This window comes from Diceros bicornis, unplaced genomic scaffold, assembly GCF_020826845.1.
Source record: "Diceros bicornis minor isolate mBicDic1 unplaced genomic scaffold, mDicBic1.mat.cur scaffold_283_ctg1, whole genome shotgun sequence".
In the NCBI taxonomy this organism is placed as follows: domain Eukaryota; kingdom Metazoa; phylum Chordata; class Mammalia; order Perissodactyla; family Rhinocerotidae; genus Diceros; species Diceros bicornis.
The window spans coordinates 1,117-23,404 of NW_026691157.1; the positions used below are offsets into that span (position 1 = coordinate 1,117).

Below are 22,288 nucleotides of genomic sequence, written 5' to 3' on the forward strand. Positions count from 1 at the left end.
TCTTTGAAAGTGCTGTTCTTTTGACTTATGTCATCCAGTATTTTTGATGAGTTTTTTTTTTTTGTGAGGAAGATCGGCCCTGAGCTAACATCTGCCAGTCCTCCCCTTTTTGCTAAGGAAGACTGGCCCTGGGCTAACATCGGTGCCCATCTTCCTCCACTTTATATGGGACGCTGCCACAGCATGGCTTGCCAAGCGGTGCGTCGGTGCCCGCCCGGGATCCAAACCGGCGAACCCCGGGCCGCCGCAGCGGAGTGCCAGCACTTAACTGGTTGCACCACCGGGCCGGCCCTTTGATGAGAAGTTGAATGGTAATGTGATTTATTTATTTAACCGATGCTTATGTAGTATTTAACACATACCAGGCACTGTTCTAGGCACTTTATAGATTAATTTATTAAATTCTCATAACAACCACATGACTACTACTCCTTACTATTATTATTATTACAGATGAGAAAACTGAAGCACAGAGGGGTTAAGTAACGTACTCAGGGTCACTTGGCTAATACATGGCAGAGCCATTGTCAAAATCAGGAAGGCCATGCGCTTAATTTCTATGTTCTGCTTTCGTTCTTTTGTAGTTGATCTATTTTTCTTTCTGAATGTTTTCAAGATCTTTATCCTTGATAGTGTAAGTGTTCATGATTAGGTACTTAGGTATAGATTTTTTTAAAATTTCAGTGTATTTTGATCGGTGCTTGGCTGACTCTGAGGCTGAGGACTTGTGTTCTTCAGTTCTAGGGAATGATCCTTGATTGTTTCTTGACCTCCTTTTTCACTGCCCTCTCTGAACTCTGGATCCTGGTCCTCCTAGACTGGTATATTTTTCTTTCGTCTCTCTGTTCTCCCCCTCCTCTCCTCCTCCTCTTGCAGCTTTATTGAGATATTATTGACCTACAACAAACTGCACATATTTAAAGTGTACAGTTTAATACATTTTGAGATATGTGTACATCCATGAAACCATCACCATAATCAAGATAATGAGCGTCACCTCTAAAACATTCCTTCTGGCCCTTTGTTATTCCTCCCTACAACTGTGTGCTGCCTGTCGTTAGTCAACCACTGATTTGTTTCTGACTCTGTAGATAAGTTTTCATTTTCTACAATTTTATATACATGGAATTATATAATATGTACTCTTTGTTTTACCTGGCTCAGTTACTTTCATTCAGAATAATTATTTTGAAATTCACCCATGTTCTTCCATATATCAATAGTTCATTTCTTGTTATTTTTGAGTAGTATTCTGTGTTGTGCATGTATCACATTTTGTTTGCTCCTTCACCTGATTGAGGAACATTTGGATTGTTTCCAGTTTTGGGCTATTAGACAAAACACTTCTGTGAACATTGGTGTACACGTCTTTGTGTGGACATGTGCTTTCATTTCTTTAGAGAAAATGCTCCGGAGTGAAACGGTTGAATTGTGTGGTAGGTGTGTGATTATTTAAAAACTTGCCAAGCTGTTTTCCCAAGTGGTTGTACGATTTTACATTGCCGCCAGCGTGTGTGCGGGTTCTAGGTGCTCCACTCTCTCTCCAGCACTTAGTCTGGTTAGTCTTTTTTAGTTTTAGCCGTTCTAGTCTAGTATTATCTCGTTGTCGTTTTAATTTTCATTTGCCTGATGACAGATGATGTTGACCATCTTTTCAGGTGCTTATTTGCGTGCTGTATATCTTCTCGAGCAAGGTGTCTATTCAGATCTTTTGCTCATTTTTAAGTTGGGTTGTTTGTCTTATTGAATTGCAGAGTTTCTTACGTGTTGATATATCTTTTGCAGATATTTTCTCCTACTCTGTGACTTACCTTTTTACTTCTTACCAGTGCAAAGAACAGAAGTTTTTAATTTTAATGAAGTCTGTTTTATATATATATATTTTTATATTTCCGCTCTTTGTATTGTATTTAACAATCTTTGCCAAAGCCAAGGTCACTAAGATTTTCTCTTGTGTTTTCTTAGAGATGTTTTATAGTTTTAATTCATCCCATGGTTTCTGTTTTTAGTTTTTTAATATGATGAATTACAATGATTTTGAAATGTTAAACTCGCCTTGCATTCCTTGGGTAAATCCCACTTGGTCATGGTATATTATTTTTATATACTGTTGGATTCAATTTGCTAAAGATTTTTTCATTTACATTTTTACATTTATGTTCAAAGAGGATATTTGTCGGTAGTGTTCTTGAAATGTCTTTGTCTAGTTTTAGTTTTTGAGTAACCTTGGCCTCAGATTGAGCTGCGCGGTATATACCCTCCCCAGTTTTCTGCAAGGGTGTGTCTAGAATTGGTGTTATTTCTTGCTTAAATATTTGGTAGAATTCACCAGTGAAGCTTTCTGGGCCTGAAGTTTTGGGGGAAGGTTTTTGTCTACAAATTCAATTTCTTTAGTAGATATAGAGCCATTCAGATTATCTATTTCTTTTTGAATGAGCAGTTGTAATTTTTAACTTTCACAGGTTTTGTCCATTTCATCTGAGTAGTCAAATGTGTTGACAAAAGTTGTTCATAGTATTCCTTATTATCCTTTTACTATTGATAGAAAATGTGGCGATGTCACCTCTCTTATTTCTGATACTAATTTTGTCTTTTCTCTTTTGTTCCATTAATAGTCTGGCTAGACTGATCTCAGAGAACTAGCTTTTGGTTTCATTGATTTTTCTCTGTTGTTTCTCTGTTTTCTTTTTCATCAACTTCTGCTCTTATTTGTTTCTTACGCTCACTTTGTGTTTAGCTTGCGTTTCTTGTCCTTATTTCTTAAGGTGGAAACTTAGGTCATTGCTTTGGTACATTGCATTTTCTCTAATAAAGGTGTTGAGTGCTATAAACAGCCTTCTAGATACTGTTTCAACTCTATGCCACAAATAATGACATGTTGTGTTTTCATTTTCATTCAGTAACCAATATTTTCTGATATCCTCTTTGACTTCTTCTTTGGCCCATTGCTTATTTAGAAGAGTAGTATTTAATTTTCAAATATTTGGGGGGTTTTCCAGACTTTTTTTCTGTTATTGATTTCTAATTTAGTTCCTCTGTCAGAGAACATGCTTTGCATAATTTGAATCTTTTAAAAGCTTATCTGAGTTGTTGTATGTCCCAGAATATGGTCTTGGTAAATGTTTCATTTTGACTTTAAAAAGATATATGTGCTGCTGTTATTGGGTGGAGTGTTCTATAAATGTTATCACGTTTGTTGATAGGATATGAAAGACTTGAAGAACATTTACTGATTTTCTGTCTCCTTGTTCTGTCAATTATTGGTAGGGGTGTGGAAATCTCCTATTATAATTTTTTGGATTTGTCTGTTTCTTCTTTTAGTTCCATTGTTTTTTGCTCCTTGCATTTTGAAGCTCTTTTATTAGGTACGTAAATGCTTAGGATTGTTATGTCTTCTTGATGAATGTACTCCTTTATCGTTATAAAGTGGCCCTCTTTATCTAATATTCTTTGCTCTGAAGTCTACTTTGTCCAATATTAATGTAGCCAGATCTTTTGACTAGTGCTAGCGTGGTCTATTTCCATCCTTTTACTTTTAGCCTGTTTGTGTCTTTATATTTAAAGTGTTTGTTTTTGTAGGCAACATACACTTGGGTCTTGCTTTTTTATAGTTTGATGATCTCTGCCCTTTTTTTTTTATTGTGGCAAAATATACACAACATAAAAATTGCCATTTTAACCATTATAAGGTTTAGAATTCAGTGACGTTAAGTACATTTACAATATTGTGAAACCATTGTGACTCTTCATTTCTGTAACTTTTTCATCATCCTAAACAGAAACTCTATACCCAGTACACAATAATTCCCCGTTCTCCCTTCTCCCCTACCTTCTGTCTTATGAATTTGCCTATTCTAGGTACCTAAGATGAGTGGAATCATATAGTATTTGGCATTTTGTGTCTGGCTTATTTCACTTAGCATGTTTTCTAGTTTCATCCATGTTTAGCATGTATCAGAGTTTCATTCATCTTTAAGGTTGACTAATATCCCATTGTATGTGTTTATCACATTTTGTTTGGACACTTGGGTTATTTTTACCTTTTGACTATTGTGAATAATGCTGCTGTGATCATGCGTGGACAAGTATCTGTGTGCCACATCAATGCTTTGGGTGTATACCTGTGAGTGATTCCTGCTTTCATTTCTTTGGGTGTATACCTATGAGTGGAATTGCTACCTCATATGGTAATTCCATGTTTACCTTTTTGAGGAACTGCCACACTGTTTTCACAATCTCTGCCTTGTAATTGGGGCATTTAGAACATTTACATTGAATGTGATTATTGATATGGTTAGATTTAAATCTGTCATCTTACTGTTTGTTTTCGGTCTCATCTGTTTTTTGTTTCCCTTCTCCATTTCTTCTTCTTTTGGTTTAAGTATTTTTTATGATCTCGTTTTGTCTCTTTTTTTAGCCTTTTAACTATTAATTCATTCAACCATCAATTTGTTCACTTTGTGTCCTTGGCTCATACAGTCCTCCATTCGTTAGCTTTCTGATCTTGGGAAAATGACTTAAACTCTCCTAAACTCGAAAGAACTGGAGCTTCTTGCATTACACCGCACTGCTCCCTACCATCTCTATCCTCTGGTCATTTCTGTATGAGAGCTGAAATAAGGCAGAGTGTCACCTTGTTTGACCTCAACTGGAACGTGTGTGTTGATAGACTGAAATTTTTCACTGCTCTGCTCATGTTTGCGAATGACCATGAGAATGCTGCAAATACTGATTTGGGATTCCAAAAAAATTTTAGTGAGTAGGTGAATTCACAAATATGGAACTTGTAAATAATGAAGATCAGCTATATATGTACCACATAGGGTGGTTGTGTGGGTTAAATCAATTAATACAAGTTAAGTTCTTCAAACAATGCCTTACACAGACTCATTTGATGTTTCAGAAGTTTATTTGGTGAGTTAGTTTTTAGTAGTTTGTATGTCCAGGTATAAGTGAGGATATTTTTATGTCTAATTTTTGGTGACATTGCATAGTGTAGAATTGTGCTCTTTTCATGTGGTGAAATCCACGTTTCCTACCCTCCTTTTTTCCTATCACTCCACTCATCTACTTCATTTAGTCCTTTTTTTTTTGCAAACATGCAGGCATGGCTTTAAGGGCAGGAAGGATTCATAATGAACAAAAGCGATGTTGCTCCCTGACCCTACATTCTGCTTTCTTCAGTATGATGTTTTTTTTTTGGAGCTGGCTACTACATTTTTGAGGCAGCTTTATTGAGATATGATTCCATATCTCAATTTTTTTTTGAGATATGATCTCATATCTCTTTATTGAGGTATGATCCCATACCATACAATTCACCCATTTAAAATTTATAATTCACTGGGTTTTTTTATATATTCGCAGGTGTGTAACCATCACCACAGTAAATTTTGGAATATTTTCATCACCTCAAAAAGAAGCCTGAACCCTTCAGCTACCATCCCTTTATCCCCTACCCTGTTTACCCCATCCCTGAGCAACCACTAAGCTACTTTTTGTCTCTATAGATTTCCCTATTCTGACTTTCCTGTGAATAGAATCATATAGTATATGGTTTTTTTTTGGCTGGCTTCTTTCGCTTAGCATTATATTTTCAAGGTACATTTATGTTGTAACATATAATACAAAATATACCATTTTAACTATTTTTAAGTGTGTAATTGAACAGCATTAAATATATTCAGGTTCCTTCATTTTTAAAATAAAGAGAAGACTATTTTTGATTAGATTTTTTACCTACTTTCTCTGTTCCCTCTCATAGAAATGTGTCTTTGAAAACTCTTTAAAGACACATTCCAAAGCATGCATGTGCTCATTCTTTCTACTCTCCACTTTTTCTAACATAGCTTGTAAGTATACGAGGCTTAAGTCTCATAGGTAATAATGTCCATGGCACATGATTTGTTTGTACAAGTAATGTTTCAAACGGTTATTCTTAAAAGGAACTACAAATCAAATATATTAAACTTGTTGATACTTTCAACTTCTTGATACTTTTAAGTTGCTCCTAGTTTCTGCATATTTTGGGTTCACTTGATTATATCCAGTCTCTAAAGAGGTTTCTATCTGTTTTAAGAATATGGTACCTCTTTAAAAGACATAGTGAGTGAAAAGAGCAGGTAAGAAATATACTGTATGCTCACAGAGAAGGGTCTAGAGGCATACACATCAAAATACTGGTTGGCTATCCGTCAGAGATTGGTAAACTCCAGCCCTCTAGATTTGGCCTATGAGCTAAGAATGGTTTTTACTTTTTTTTTTATTTTTTACTTTTAAAGGAAGATTAGCCGTGACCTAACATCTGTGCCAGTCTTCCTCTATGTTGTATGTGGGTTGCCGCCACAGCACGGCTGACTAGTGGTGTAGGTCTACGCCTAGGATCCGAACCTGTGAACCCTGGCCGCTAAAGTGGAGCATGCCAAACTTAAGCACTATGCAGGGGGCCGGCCCTGGTTTTTATATTTTTAAAAGGTTGTAAAAATAAAATAAAACATGAAAGAATATGCAACTGAGACCCTGTGTGTCCCGCACAGGCTAAAATATATATATTTACTATCTGGCCCTTTGCAAAAAACATTTGCCGATCCCTGGTCTAGGTATGATTGGGATTGTGGGTAATTTTTATTTTTAAAATGGTTTGGTGAGTTCTTTTTTTATTTAGTACTTGTAATATTAAAATGGATCTTGCTTTAAAAAAAGCTATAATGTTCGTTTGGCTGGAAAAAAATTACAGGGTTTAGAGTAGACTTGTTTAATCTTTACTCCTTTTGTTGCAGCACGATGAACTTGCAGATAGTCTTCCTTGTGCAGAAGGAGAGTTTATCTTCCTTCGTCTTAATGTTCTTCGTGAGGTATGTGGCAATAATCACTTGAATCAGCCCTCTAAAGCAGAGTGCCATTTCATAGCTTTAATGGCAGCATTCCTTTTTGGTTGTAGTATTTGGAAAGAGAGCTCACCATGGCCAGCCTACCGTTCACATTTGATGTCGAGAGGAGCACTGATGACTGGGTCTTCATGTGCTTCTTTGTGGGAAATGACTTCCTTCCTCACCTGCCGTCGTTAGAGATTCGGTATGTGTGTTTGTGTGGGTTTTTAAACTACTGTTGTAGCCTTCTTGCTTACAGTGCGTACTGGTCCTAATACATAATGTTTGTTTCCGGGTGGCAGGGAAGGTGCAATTGACCGTTTGGTTAACATATACAAAAATGTGGTTCACAAAACTGGGGTGAGTTCATTCTTGAATAATTTCAAAACAGAAGTATTTGCTTTTATAAGAAGATCATTTTACATGTATTTCATCACTTACAGGGTTACCTTACAGAAAGTGGTTATGTCAGTCTGCAAAGAGTACAGATGATCATGTTAGCAGTTGGTGAAGTTGAGGATAGCATTTTTAAAAAGAGAAAGGATGATGAGGTAAAGTGTTTCTATTGCAGTAGCTAAATTGCTCCTGTCTCTAATATGCTGTGATGATCCTGTGATTGTACTTTTAACCTCTTTGAGTGCGTTGTTATAGTGTATCAAACGCCAATGTAATCATGAGTGGCCAGTGCTTTGATTATTTTATAAAGGCTGTGATGCTTGCTGTGTGGAACTGTGTATTGCACACTGTGTGAATTGCACTGTAATTTTTTTCTCTCTTCATAATCCTGATTAAGATAAAAATCCAAACACGTGTCTGATCAACGGGATGTGAAATGAGGGTTCCAAGACTGGAAGGATGCTTGGAATGAACTAGTGGATGCCATGTTTTAGAGGAAATGTTGATGCTGTGGAAGTCAGGTGAAGACCTAGAAACTCTGTACTCTGGTAGTGGAGTGTAGGGGCCTCTGGGTTAGATAGCATCAGTCTAGGCAGAGGGTTGCAGCTCTGAATAAGCAATTAAACATAAAAGAAAGAAATAAAATAATAAAGCACTTGGGAATTGATGACATATGATGGAGTGAGTGCTTAGGTGAGAAGTCCAGTCTGGCTTAGGCAGTTGGGAGTGTGGTTGGGCCGTTCATGAGACAGCAAGCATGGGGGTAGAGCAGGTTGGGGTGAGGACAAGGTAGAAATTGAGGTTCATTTTGGAGATACTGAGTTGGAGGGGTCACAGGACACCTGAGAGGAGGAAAGTCCGTGAAGCAGTTAGATGGATATGTGTAAAGCTCAGGGCAGAAGTCTTTTGGAAGGAGATTTGAGAACATTAGCAGAATACTTCACGTCATGAGTGTGAAGTTGAAATCCCTGGAGCTTTGTATGGAGTTCAAGTGCCTCCAACAGAAACCTTAAGAAGCATGGATGTTAAGGAGAAAGGGGAGTCAGTTCTAGAGAGGTGGGAGGAAATCCCTGAAGAGATGAGAAGCCACTGGTGCTGCCGGAGGCGTCAGAGTGGGATAGGCCCCTAGTCCATGGCCAGGGGTTCAGAGGTCCTGAAGAGTTAGTGGGGTGGAGGGGCAGTAGCCTGGAGGCAGAGTAGGTTGCAGGGTGATTGTGAAAGAGTGGCAAGGGAGGCAAGCAGTGGGTAAAATGAGCAGATAGTAGCTTTTTAGAAAGAGAGTGAAGGAAATCCTTTTAGAAACTGATTTTATAAAAAGTCATATGGCTATTTTGAGCAAATAGCAACATAATAATATTGCTACATTGCTTCATTATCTCCTAACAGATTAAAACATGTCATTGCATCTGACAAGATTTTATATTTTCTTCAGCTTTGTATGCTATAGCTAGTGATCTCTTTTTTAGAACCTTGGGTACCATTTTATATACCAGTGTGAGTAGACTGTAAGTGTTCTTTTTAAAGCCTTTGGTACTTGATAATCTTCTGTGATGGCAAGAATTTTTCACATGTAAAATTTAAATAGCATAACTGACTTTGTCTAGGATATCAAATGTCTATCAGGACAGCCATTTTTAACTAAGCCTTCAACAATTATGGTGGCTCCACCTGACCTGCTGCCATTTATGCTTAAGAAAAAACTACACATACGGTGTAGTACTTGGTGTAAAAGCCTCACGTTAGAACAGTCCTTTTATGTGGTTTTAGGTTACTCTGTACTATTAAGTATTGGTGATATTCGCCATTAGAGTGGGATGTATGAGATTTGATAGATACCAGAGTGCTTCAGATTTGAGTAATAAAGTTTCCAGCTGGCCTGGCAGAGAGGGCATTTTAAAGCTTTGGATCGTTTTTGGTATCCCTGACATCATATGATGTTTGTCAGCATAGTTGGACATCGGTGAAATTTATGAACCCTCAGAAATTCAATATAATAGTATCTAGGTGTGTGTATTTTCCCAGGAAGTGTGTCTCCGGCTTTTGACAGACTTCCAAAGGAGTTCATAGCACACAAAAATTAAAGATCAGTAAAGTCCAACCAGGTGTGCCTATTTTGCTTATGTGTAACTACCACCCTTAGAAATAGGTATTTAACTGACCAGCAGAATACATGGTAAAAGAGGAATACATCAATATTTATTATTAAAGTTGAGCAGTTAGGTCAGAAGTATGATGCTTTTTATGTTATGAGCTTTGATGTTTGCCTTTTGTCTTGCAAATCTTCTTCATTTATTCAGCATATATTTATTAAGTGTTTACCGTGTGCCAAATAGTATTCTGAGTGTTACTGATACAACAAAAAACAAAAGAAAAAAGCAGACAAAAATTCCTGACCTCATAGAGCTGATATTCTTCCACGGGAGATGGACAGTAAACACAAAAACTAAGTAAAGTGTGTAATGTGTTAGAGAGTGATAAGTGCTGTGAAGAAAAAAGCAGATGAGGAAATATCTGGGAAGGTGGACATGAGGAGTTCTAGAAAAGATGCAGTTCTAGAAAAGATGACTAGAGAAGGCCTCACTGACAGATGACTTTGAAGGATATGAGGGAGTAATCATGCAGGTGTTTGCAGGAAGAGCATTTCAGACAGAAGGAATAGCCAGTGCAAAGGCTCTAGGGCAGGAGCTTACCCAGGATGTTCAGGGAACAGCAAGGAGCCAGTGTGGCAGGCAGAGAGGAAGCAAAGGGAAAGTAGTAGGGGTAGGAGAGGAGGTCAGAAAGATGGTGGAGGGCCACATCTGGTAGGACCCTATAGGTCATTATAAGAACTTGAGCTTTCACTCTGCATCAGTGGAGGGTTTTGAGTATAAAAGTGACAAGATCTGACACATATTATAAAAGGATCACTCTAGCTGCCCTGTTGAGGCTAACTGTATGGAGGCAAAGATAGAAACAGTGAGCCCAATTAGACTCTTTTGCGATAATCCAAGGGAGCCAACATGGTGGCAGTGGAGATTGATAAGAGGTAATTGGATTCTGAACATGTTTTGAAGGTAAAACTAGTGGATTTGGCTGGTGAATTAAATGCTAGGGGTGAGAGAAGGAAAGCTATTAAGAATGACTCCAAAGCATTTTGTCTGAGCAATTGAAAAATGGTCTGAGCTGCTGTGATAAAGAAGACTGGGAGGTACAAAGCTAGGGGTGGGGATGCCATTTGGGGCATGTGAAGTTTGTACACCCAAGTGGAGATGTTGAGTGGGGAGAGGTCCTGACTGGGGAGTCATCAGCACGTAGATGGTGTTTAAAGCCGTGAGACTGGATGATCACTCCCATGAGAGTGAGAGGTCCAAGTACTGGGTGAAGAGGAACGCCAGTATTAAGGTGTTGGGAAGTTGAGGAGTGAAGGCATTCAGCAAGAGTGAAAGAGGAGAACCAGGTGAGTGTAGTGTCCTGGAAGCCAAGTGAAGAGCACGGATCAAGAAGGAAGAGTCACGGTCAGATACGGACTGAAAACTGAGTAATGGATTTCACAGTCTGTGGGTCATTGGTGACCTAGATAAGTTTAAAGATGGGGCAAAAGCTTGGTTAAAGGAATTGGTGGTTTTGCTGTCTTAGGAGGTTTTAAGGTCGTCAGTCACCATGTGTCCAGCATTCAGCCCCTCTCCTGGCAGAAAGCACACATTTCAGATCTCAATAGGGTGTTATATTGCAGGTGGCAGTACTGACTTGGAAGTGATGGAAGTGCAGCTGCTGGTAGAATGACAGTCAGTACAGGACCTGCTGGCCCCTGTTTCAGTCCACAGCAGCAGCCCTGGCCACCGTAGCTGTCGTCTCAGTGCCTTGATGCTCACAGAAACTTGGGCGTGGGAGGAATGCTTTCTGGGGTAAAGGAGGCCTTTGAGTGGCCCAAAGTAAGTGGGGAGTTACTTATTTGTGTCTTCTCTGTATTGGTGGGCTACTTGCTCCAGGGTAAAACAGAGGGTCTTTGTTATGACTCTTGCATTCTTTCCTGAAATGATATCAAAAAATATCTGAAAAAAATTAAGAGGCATAATTAAATTGTATCTAAACTCAATTTAGAATGATCTCTGTCTATCTAAAGTTCTGATAAGCAACACTTTGAACATATAGTCCATTGCCTAGTTTAATTAGTTACGTTTCTGGGGTCTTCCTTTAAAACTTTGTCTCCCAAATCATTCCTGGTAATGTTTAACTCTTACATTTTTGTGTAATTATTTGACAGAATATGTGGATTTTATACTTTTAGGACAGTTTTAGAAGACGACAGAAAGAAAAGAGAAAGAGAATGAAGGTGAGTTTTAATTCATTTCATCAGATTGGCAATAACATACATTTACAATTTGGGAGGAAGATAGCTTTTTATTCCTTATCCAGTAGTTTGTTAGGGACATAATGTCTACCCAGCTGCCTCTTACCTGGAGAAAGGATGCTGGTGTCAGTTTTAAAGAAGTCCTTTCTAAGCTCTAGAGTCTGAGGGGATACACTTGATGGGCCAGAGGGGCCGGGTAGCACTTAGCTATTTGAATTTTTTCCGGTAATTGGGTATTGTTTTTGTAATAAAAATAGTGAGCTCTTTGCATCTTCTTGAAAGTTACTACACTCTGTCTATATCCTTGTCAGGTTACTCTTCCTAGAACACAACACTCGAAACTTTGTTGCTTCTCTGCTCAGAAATTACCAGTGACTCCTTAGTTCCCGCAGAATCCAGTTCTGTCTCAGTCTGGCGTGCAGAGCATACTATGATCTGGTCAAGTTCTCACCCTGCTTTTCCCCAGTTGTCTTCTAAATATAGCAGGTCCCTCCTGACTCAGAGCATTGCCTTTGTTTGGTCCCTCTCAATGGGTTTCTGACTCCACGGCTCCCTCCCATCTTACATTTTCCACGAGGCCTCCCTATTGCTTCCGCTTGTAATCCAGGTTGAGCAGTCCTTCCTTTTAACTCGAGTGCTTCTCGCTTGTGATATTTGTTTGCTTAGTTAATTGCATAACACTTTATAGTCACTTAACTTCCTAAGTTTTTGTTTTTCTTGTCTTCCTTACTGGATTTTAAACAAATGGAGTTTGGGGACTGCCTTTTATTATTATATTTTATTAGAATCGAGCAATTTCAGGAACCTATAAGGGAGAAAAGTAGAGTTATTTATTGTTGCAGGTGGGTTCAAAACCACTTAGATCGGGAAGGGCATGTTTGATGTCTACCTTATGTATTATTATTTTCTTTCAGTCAGTGTCTGTTAAAAAATATCTTTTATCAGTCAGCCATGACTGTCACCTACTGTAGCTATAATCATAGCTCTAACTAATTGGAAACAAAGAGTTAAATTCCATCAAGGTGAAGGATAAATAGAAGTTGTATTTCCTAAGTATAAATCAAACTCTTGGCTTATTTTTTTACCTTAATAGTTATCTTTATTTGCCTAAAATTGTGTCTTGAATGCGTTTTGAAATTGTAAGTGAACATAAGGGAATAACCTAATGAGATTTGAATAGCTTCTGTGTATCAGAAAAGTGTATTATATGTACTTTTATAGCAGAGTTATTAAATATTACAGACTATTGTTTACAGGGTAACTTACCATCAAATCAAACTGTAGACAACCCTGTAATGTTAACGGAAATCCATTTCGTCTTTAAAGAGCTTACAGCAGGGACTCTTTTCCATTGCCTTCATTTCTTCCTGTCATCTAACTGTGTTGTGATTTAATTTTAATTTCTACATTCATTTCCATTTATGTTAGAGAGATCAACCAGCTTTCACTCCTGGTGGAATATTAACCCCTCATGCCTTGGGTTCAAGAAATTCACCAGGTTCTCAAGTAGCCAGTAATCCGAGACAAGCAGCCTATGAAATGAGGATGCAGAATAATTCTGTAAGTAACTTATTTTTATGTAGCATTGAAGAGTGGTGACTTTCAGATGCCTCTTACAGTTGTGTGTGAATTTTATCACTTAGCCTGGAGTTGTTTTGTTTTATAGTTTTTCTCAATTTCTTTTGCCTTGAGATATTTTTAACTCTGTTAAATCCTTATTAATATGAAAATATCTAAATGATGTGAAAGAAAAGAACATACATGTAAATGTGGATAGCTAAGTGGCTGCAGTGTTTCTCTAATGCAGTCGGGCCACAGTGCTTCCTGCTTCCCCAAAGATACTGGGTGGTGATGGTGCTAGAAGCATGACAGGACATCCAAATGTCTCATAGCTAGAGCAAGAGGAGGGTGGTTTTGCTGCCGTATTTCCCCTTTCCTCCCAGGGATCAGTTATGGGCATTTTGCAGAATAGCATTCCTCAGTTTGTTAAATACAGGTACTCCTCACTGCCTAAACTCTCACTCTCCAACTCAGACGTGGAATATATCTGAATACATATTTTAAGGTAGCTCTCATTATCCAAATTTTTTTTAGAGCTCTTTTTTTTCTTGCTGGGAAAGATTTGCCCTGCGCTAACATCTGTTGCCAGTCTTCCTCTTTTTTTCCCCCTCCTCAAAGCCCTAGTACGTAGTTGTATATTCTTGTTATAAGTCCTTCTAGTTCTATGTGAGCCGCCACCTCAGCATGGCTACTGTCAGACAAGTGGTGTGGTTCTGCGTCCGGGAACCGCACCTGGGCTGCCAAAGCAGAGCGCGCCAAACTTTTTTGTGAGGGAGATCAGCCCTGAGCTAACATCCGTGCTAATCCTCCTCTTTTTGCTGAGGAAGACCGGCTCTGAGCTAACATCTATTGCCAATCCTCCTCCTTTTCTTTTTTTCCCCCAAAGCCCTGGTAGATAGTTGTATGTCATAGTTGCACATCCTTCTAGTGGCTATATGTGGGACGCGGCCTCAGCACGGCCGGACAAGCAGTGCGTCAGTGCACGCCTGGGATCCGAACCCGGGCCGCTAGTAGCAGAGAGCACGCACTTAACCGCTAAGCCACAGGGCCAGCCCTGAGCACGCCGACCTTTAACTACTAGGCCATCAGGGCTGGCTTGGTTGCTCCCTATTTATAAACTCAGGAACTGAATGGATTTGCCTCGTGGTATTCCTCCTTATTTGAACGTTGTAATCCAGACTGCAGAAGCAAATCATCTCAGCCAGCAAGGCTATGCTCTGTTCAGTAGCTTCCTGTAATGGCAGGAGACCATGAGTTCAGAGCACCCGGCAGGGCAGCAGCAGGGGTAAGGGAACAGACCGTGAACTAATGTACACAGACAAAAGGTAATCAAAGCTGTTGCTTGTTTCAGGCTAGTAGGCACGAGAGAAAGAGAGAGTGTTGTAGAGGGAGGAAAGATGTTATATAAGGTACAGTATCCTATGTAAACTTTTGCTATGATATATCCAAGGAAATTACATAAGTTGGGATATTTAAATTTCATTATTCTAATAGTTATCCTATTGATGCTCAAATCCTTTATCACAAGGCAACCCTATATGTGAAATTTTTGCCATATCATGAGACTGGTTGAATTTATATTCCCATAAATTCACACTTAGACGTTTTAGGACCTTAGATTTGGAATTTGGAAACAGATTTTGCATCTTCTGAGAGAAGCGGCTGGGGTTTCTGTTGTGTTTTTGTTCTGTTTTTGCTTTCTTGTCTTATTCCTTACACCGTTAACAGAGTGGGATATGGAGAGTCAGTGAAAGGTTTTGCAATGAGATGCTTGTGTAGAATGGAAAAAGCTGATGTCCATCATTTAAGATTATAGTGACTACCGTCCTCACAGAATGAACTGAGAGTGACTAGTATTGCTAACACCACGTTGATGATAAAATGCTTTTTACTTAATCTCAGGGAGGCAGGTAGGTTTAAACTTTGCCAGCTATGATTGCTTTGAGAAAGATTCCAATATTCAGGCTCCACAGGATTAGACTATATTGATTAATAATGTCTGCCATGGGAATAGGAATGGGGAGATTGGTGATTAGGTTGCTTATTTGATCCTGTCTTAATTCTCCTTGACACAGTTATTTCTACTGGAATCTTTGCATAGAGGAGTTTTCATCTAGAATGTGTTGAATTTAAGGAAATCATGAAGCTAAATTACCAGTTTATTTAAAGGAAGCCTTTACAGTTATGCATTTTTGCTGTGTTATTTTTTCTGAGCTGTTTGGGTGTGCTGGGCTCCAGTACTTGACTGGTATCTACTGATGGTCAACATGGTTAATGTTTTATTAGATAGCTTCTGTTTCCTCATAAAAATGTTTTTAAATTTTGCATTCTGAAGTGTAGTTTCATTATATTTGCGACCATTCTCAGTTTAATAAACTTTGATCGCAAAAACAGCTTTTTAAAAAGAAATTTGAATGAATTGGTATGACTCTGGTATGTTTAGGAAAGAATATTTCTGAATACTTTTGTTAGTAGAGATAGAGCAGAAAAGAGAAGCAGATATTTAGCATTAAAGAGCAAACAACTTCTTTTCTTCTTTTTTTCCCTTGAAGGTATATTATTTTTGTTGTCTAAAGATAATTTATATCTTGTTTGTGAATTTGGGAAAGATTGCTTTGTTTACAACTTCTCTGTACTTAGATGATTGATAAGAATATCACTCTCCTAATTTAATCCAAATGGATTAGTGTTGTTTAAAAACTAATAGGGATGACTTACTGAATGGTTAACCGCCATGCACCAGGCAGACAGCTTTGATGTTTTACATATATTGTTTCATTTAATTCTTGCTATAACCTGTAAAGAGATAGAACATTATCATTCCTGTTTGAAGTTGAGGCTGATGGAGGTTAAATAAATTGCCCAAGGCCATACAGCTGTTAAAGGTTGGACTTGGTATTTCAGACTCAGATGTGTCTGCCTGAAAATACCCATCTCATTCTCCAAGTACAACAGTGCCTTCCTGGATTTATTTTTATTGTTTGTGGTTTTTTTTTTTTTTTTTTTTGGTTTTTTTTGGTGAGGAAGATTGGCCCTAAGCTATCATCTGTTGCCAATCTTCCTCTTTTTGCTTGAGGAAGATTTGCTCTAAGCTAACATCTGTGCCCATCTTCCTCTATTTTGTATATAGGTGGCTGCCAACGAGTGTTTTAGGTCTGTGCCAGGGAACTGAACCCGGGCCGCTGAAGCAGAGGGCCCCAAACTTAACCACTAGGCCACAGGGCTGGCCCCTGTTTTCTTTTTTCTTTTCTTTTTTTTTTTTTTTTGATAGTATTAGCCATACAGTATCATGAATAAAATTGATATTATACATTTATTAAAGGAAAGTGTTGTGAGCTCTATGTGAAATATAGTTTTGCTTTGTTGTAACTTTTCTTGGCCTTTGGTGTGAACTACCTTCATGCTGAGGTTTTAGTTACAGTATCATTAAAATAGGCTCCTGAGTTCTCGATTTAAAAATAATTTACTTGAAATATATAATATACTGTGAATAACAGAAGAAAAACTTTACCGTGAAAACATTTTCTGCCACTTAGGTTTTTGGTCATTTAACATTAAAGTTGCAGAACATTTTAATTTTTGTGTGTGTGTGTGTGTGTGAGAAAGATTGGCTCTGAGCTAACGTCTGTTGTCAATCTTTCTCTTTTTGCTGAGGAAGTTTGGCCCTAAGCTAACATCCATGCCCATCCTCCTCTATTTTGTATGTAGGATGCCACCACAGCATGACTTGCTGAGTGATGTGTAGGTGTGCGCCCGGGATCTGAACCTGTGAACCCCGGGCCGCTGAAGTGGAGTGTGTGAACTTAACCACTATGCCACCAAGCTGCCCCTAATTTTTTAGTTAAATATTAAAATACTTTAGGGTGCTACTATGTTCATTGAGTTAGGTACAAAGGGAAGATAATGGTAAATTTAAAGTGGTATCCAAGTCTTTGAAATAATAATAAAAGCTGCATTTTTCTAAGATGACTAATAGATTTTATTTGTACAATGAATTTTAAAACAACATGTATAAAATAGTTTAACAGATATCTGGCGGAGTCTCATTAAACTGTTGCTTTCTAGAATGGTTGTACTAGGTTGAACCACTTACATCTAACTTTATTCTCACCAGCATTGAGTATTTTATGTATTAATTTATATACATATATATATATATTTTTCCCCTTACAGCTTTGTTAGTTAATTGGTGGAAAGTGATCACAAATTCATAACACGAGGGAACCACCAAAGAAAAAAAATGTTCAAGTCCTATAATTAAAAAAAAAAAATCTATGAAATTAAGTTTTTCTTATTTCTTCTGAAGCAGTTTTTACCCTAATGTTCAAATTCTTTTGAGTTTAAGCGTAGGAAGCTTGGTACTATATTATTCTTTTTTGGAGAGGTGGAGTAGGCCAAGATCAGTCTTTATACTTTCTAAATATATTTACCATATCTATTTAATAGCTTTAAAAAAATGTATTACTGTGAAGCATGGTGGTAACAGTAGTTGGATGTAACTTCTTATGTGAAATGAATAATTAAATCCTTCCTCTGTAATGTCCTAATTGTCTACAGAGTCCTTCAGTATCTCCTAATACGAGTTTCACTTCTGATGGCTCCCCGTCTCCGATAGGAGGAATTAAGCGAAAAGCAGAAGACAGTGACAGTGAACCTGAACCAGAGGATAACGTCAGGTGAAGCTATTTTTTGGTAGCACTTTGTTAGCAAATTGCTGAAATAGATGCCGTCTAATTAATGCTATTTAGCTTAGAGCAGCAGTGCCTTCAGATGCTTGCCTGTGATCTTTTTATCCACCAGTAATTAATGTGGAGGGTTAGGGTAGTCAGTAAATTCCAGTGAGATGTGTAAGCTATAGCTGTTAAACCTAAGTATCTAGATTAGAATGCATGCTGGTTTTTGTCCTCCAAGCCGCTTTTCCCTCTGAGACCAGGCACTAGATCGGCTAGACATGAGGTGTTCAGCTCTATGTGATCTGAATGTTACTGTTATGAGATTAAATTTTCAAGCTGCTTAACCCAGAAAGTTCAGTTACATTTGGTTACTTGATATAGTTTGTTTTAATCATCTCAATTGAAAAGTTTCTTCTTTAAAATGAAATATGCAAAAGGCTTTCGGTTAAGAGATAAATGTATTTTTAAAAACCACGAACTTGCATATGCACAACTATATTTCATGACAGAGAAGATTCTCATTAGCTATATACTTAAAATTTATATAGGAAAATTTATATAGGAAAATTGGATTCTTTAATTTATACAGAAGTTTGAGATCATTATATAATAAGATTTAACAGCTTCTTGTGTGATTAAATCTGGATTTGAACCCTGGGCTCAAGTGCAAAGGGCCAACAACCTCAATAATTGTAACTCATTTAGAATTTTGCAAAATGATTTATTTCAAAGTTAAACATTAGTGGTTCACAGCTCATGCTTCTTTTATAGGACGTGGATGATGTGTTTGTATTTATGATTAGAAACTTCAGAAGTGTGATGTCTGGTTCTGTATTTTCCCAACATCTTTTGATGACAGATTCAGAGATCTGTGGTGACTTGTGATTGAGCATCTACCTGATCTGAGTTTTTATCCTCTGCTTCTGCAACTCTTGGAGTATATTTTTTGTTTTACCATGTAGCCATCATGATCAATATCAGCTTAATAGTTAACTTGATTTTTTTAGTACTTTATTGTTTAATTTTGGTGCTGAAGATAATCAAAGTAGAATTGCTTCTATCAAGAAATGCTTGGAGTTCTTAGCATTTATTTCATTAGTAGTTTCTGTAAAATAGTGATATTCAACATTATGGATAGAAGATATTTCTCCTAATTGATGTTCTGTAAATCTTTTGCATGGGGGCAAAGTTAAAATTGATATGGTGTAAGGGCCGGCACGGTGGCACAGCAGTTAAGTGTGCGCACTCCGCTTCGGCGGCCTGGGGTTCGCAGGTTCAACCGCTTGTCAACCCATGCTGTGGCGGCATCCCCTATAAAGTAAAGGAAGATGGGCATGGATGTTAGCCTAGGGCCAATCTTCCACAGCAGAAAGGGGGAGGATTGGCATTGGATGTTAGCTCAGGGCTGATCGTCCTCAAAAAAAAAAGTAAATAAAAAAATTGATATGGTGTATTCTGAAACATGACTGCAATTAATTAGTAAGATCTGGCACATGGTAGAAAAGAGCCCTTAATGGAGAATCATCCTGATGTTCTTGATCATTCTTGATTTTTTTTTAGTATTCTTTGGCATCTTTAAATCTTTCAGAGATTGAGAAATGAGTACTTAAAAAAATAAAAAATACTTTGAGTGAAAATGTGGTTTTTCACATTGTATTTTCAGTGATTAATGAAAATTTAGTGAATTGATGACCTCCTTCTAAGTTTTACCAGAACGTGTGTGTGTGTGTGTGTCCGTGTCCTTCACTTATGCCAACAACGCTTTGCTGAATGAGGGAGAAGGCCCAAGGATAGGGAGAGTAGGTATATACATAATTTCTGCCTGGCTTCTAGATTATTCTTTTTTAAAAAAGTAATTTAGTTGACTTTCTTTGTGTAATTTAGATATACTTTAACAAACTGAGGAACTTGAACTATATAAAATATCGTCAGTATTTGCCTCTTAAAACGTAGTTGTAGAATTGTTCTACAATCAAAAAAACATGTAAAACAGTATGAAAATCTGAGCAAACAAGTGTTGTGTATCTACTTTAATAAATGATTTTTCTCTTTTTTTTTTACTGTAGTTTTGTAATGATCTTTCTAGAATCAGTGTTTGAGTTTTTAACGTTTAACTATCTTTAAGTTGATAATAAATCCCGTGAAAGTGGACTTTTTAGAAATAATTAAATGAAGCTATGTTAATATTACTGTTTAACTCATTTACATTTTACCTGGATATTAAGTATAAATTGATTGGGATGATAAATTGGTAGCTAGTTACTGAAAGTGTATTAATTCAACATGAACTGGCGTTGCCTGATTTTTAGGCTTTGGGAAGCTGGTTGGAAGCAGCGGTACTACAAGAACAAATTTGATGTTGATGCAGCTGATGACAAATTCCGTCGTAAAGTTGTACAGTCTTACGTTGAAGGGCTCTGCTGGGTTCTGCGATATTATTACCAGGTACAAAATGAATATTTTCCTCTAAATCTCTAGTTAATCACTTTAAGAAAATAGTTATTTCTATAATAGTGTGTTGTTGAGCTATATTCTGAAATTGAACCCAGACTCATATTTTCAAGCTTCCTATAAAGAAATTCATTACTTTAAATAAGATTTGTTTGTAAAGCCTTTGAAGCTCCTTAGGTGTTAATATATAAACGAAGCTAATTTTTGTTATGCTAAAGAATTTCAGCATTAAATACTGTGGTTGAGAGTACTTGGTCTTTAAAATTATTAAAGTTTATTGTTTTGTTTAATTGGAATAAAAAATAACAGAGTAACTAATACGCAGTTGCTAAATGACTGAACAAAGGACAAAAGCCTGGAAAATAACTGGTAAGAATTTGAAAGGAATTTGAAGGATACCATTTCCTCCATATAGTGTAGTGATGTTACATGAAGTGCGTTCTCATTGGAGTAATCTGTATCTGACTTAAAGCTTTTGATAAATGAGATGTCAGATTGGTGAGAGATTAGGCGGACATATAGGGGATTGTAGCACTGATAATACCTGGTTTCGTGCTTGGGGAGTGAAGCAAATTTGATGTGACTTGGGAATAGGTGAAGTTTGTTGGAAAGTAGAAAGTAATTTAATACACTAAGTATCAATTGTAAAATATTCTCATTTCGTGTTTTACTCCGACCCTCAACATTTTTCTCCCCAAAGCTCCCAGTACCTAGTTGTATATCCTAGTTGTAAATCCTTCTGGTTCTTGTATGTGGGACACCGCCTCAGCATGGCTTGATGAGCGATGAGTAGGTCCGAGCCCAGGATTCAAACCGGCGAACCCTGGGCCGCTGAAGTGGAACGTGTGAACTTGACTGCTGTGCCACTGGGCTGACTCTGACCCTCAGGATTTTAATTCACTAGGCGCAGAGTCAAAACTCATTTCAGGAAGGCTTCTCTTTTCTTTGAGTATAACTTACTGTTTTTTCTTTTTGATTGGTTTACTTAAATATTTTTAAAGTAAAGAGAAAGTTGTCACATGAAAATATAATAGGGAATTATAAAATGAAACTTTGGGCTCTTTTACTCTCAGTCACTCTTCTAGTGATGTCCCTTACCCACCTGTACACTCAGTGAGTGTCAGCTGCAGTTGTTCTTCATTTTATGTGATGATAGCAGCTCTCGAGTTGGAAAGAAATGTCACCAAACACATTTTAAGGATAAAAATCTTCACCAAATTGTGTTTGTTAATATAAAGTTTGGTATTAACTACTGATTATTAAAGATGCTTTGCAGTATTTTTTAAATCAAGGAGCCGTTGATACGAAGTAAAAGTTTAGATTCAATCAAAAGTTTAGATTCAATGAGTCTTTTAGGACTCATGGAAAAAACTTAATATATGGAATGTATACCAGAAGTCATATGTTTTGTCAGTAGAATATTATAGGTTGATAGTTTAATTTTTTTGTCTTTACCGTGTCCATCATTAACATAGATTTGTTTTTGTTGTTGTTGTTTGTTTGTTTTTACTGATTTTAGGGCTGTGCTTCCTGGAAGTGGTATTATCCATTTCATTATGCACCATTTGCTTCAGACTTGGAAGGTATTGCAGACATGCCTTCTGATTTTGAGAAGGGTACTAAACCGGTAAGCTTGAGTATTTAGAGCCATAACATTTGTAGAATTTTGGCTTAGATAAAAATTGTGTCTTATCTTAAAATTTTTTTCTTTCTTGCAGTTTAAACCACTGGAACAACTTATGGGAGTTTTTCCAGCTGCAAGTGGTAACTTCCTACCTCCATCATGGCGGAAGCTCACGCGTGATCCTGTGAGTGTCTTAGTTTTTGAGTGTGTTGATAACTGGATTTTTGTCGTACATTTTGCTAGCACTAGTCACAATTGCTTTTGCATCTTATAGTTACAATAGTGAAGTCCAGAAACAAAGTAAAAGTATTTGGATTCTTCTGTATATTTTTTACTACTTTTTTTTTTCCTGCTTTCCTTGGCCATCAGTACCCTACCCAGTAAA

The 22,288-nt window shown here is 37.4% G+C and overlaps 1 protein-coding gene across 1 annotated transcript; it reads left to right on the top strand.

The window, feature by feature from the left end:
- Positions 1-6,648: 6,648 nt before the first annotated feature.
- LOC131402815 (5'-3' exoribonuclease 2-like) lies at positions 6,649-22,152 on the top strand. Its single transcript, XM_058537345.1, has 11 exons — positions 6,649-6,854; positions 6,941-7,074; positions 7,172-7,229; positions 7,313-7,420; positions 11,533-11,577; positions 13,024-13,155; positions 17,713-17,831; positions 20,138-20,273; positions 21,799-21,906; positions 21,998-22,087; positions 22,147-22,152. Exons 2-11 carry the CDS (start codon positions 6,962-6,964, stop codon positions 22,150-22,152), a joined length of 915 nt encoding a protein of 304 aa, XP_058393328.1. The 5' UTR covers positions 6,649-6,854; positions 6,941-6,961.
- The last annotated feature ends 136 nt before the right edge of the window (positions 22,153-22,288 follow it).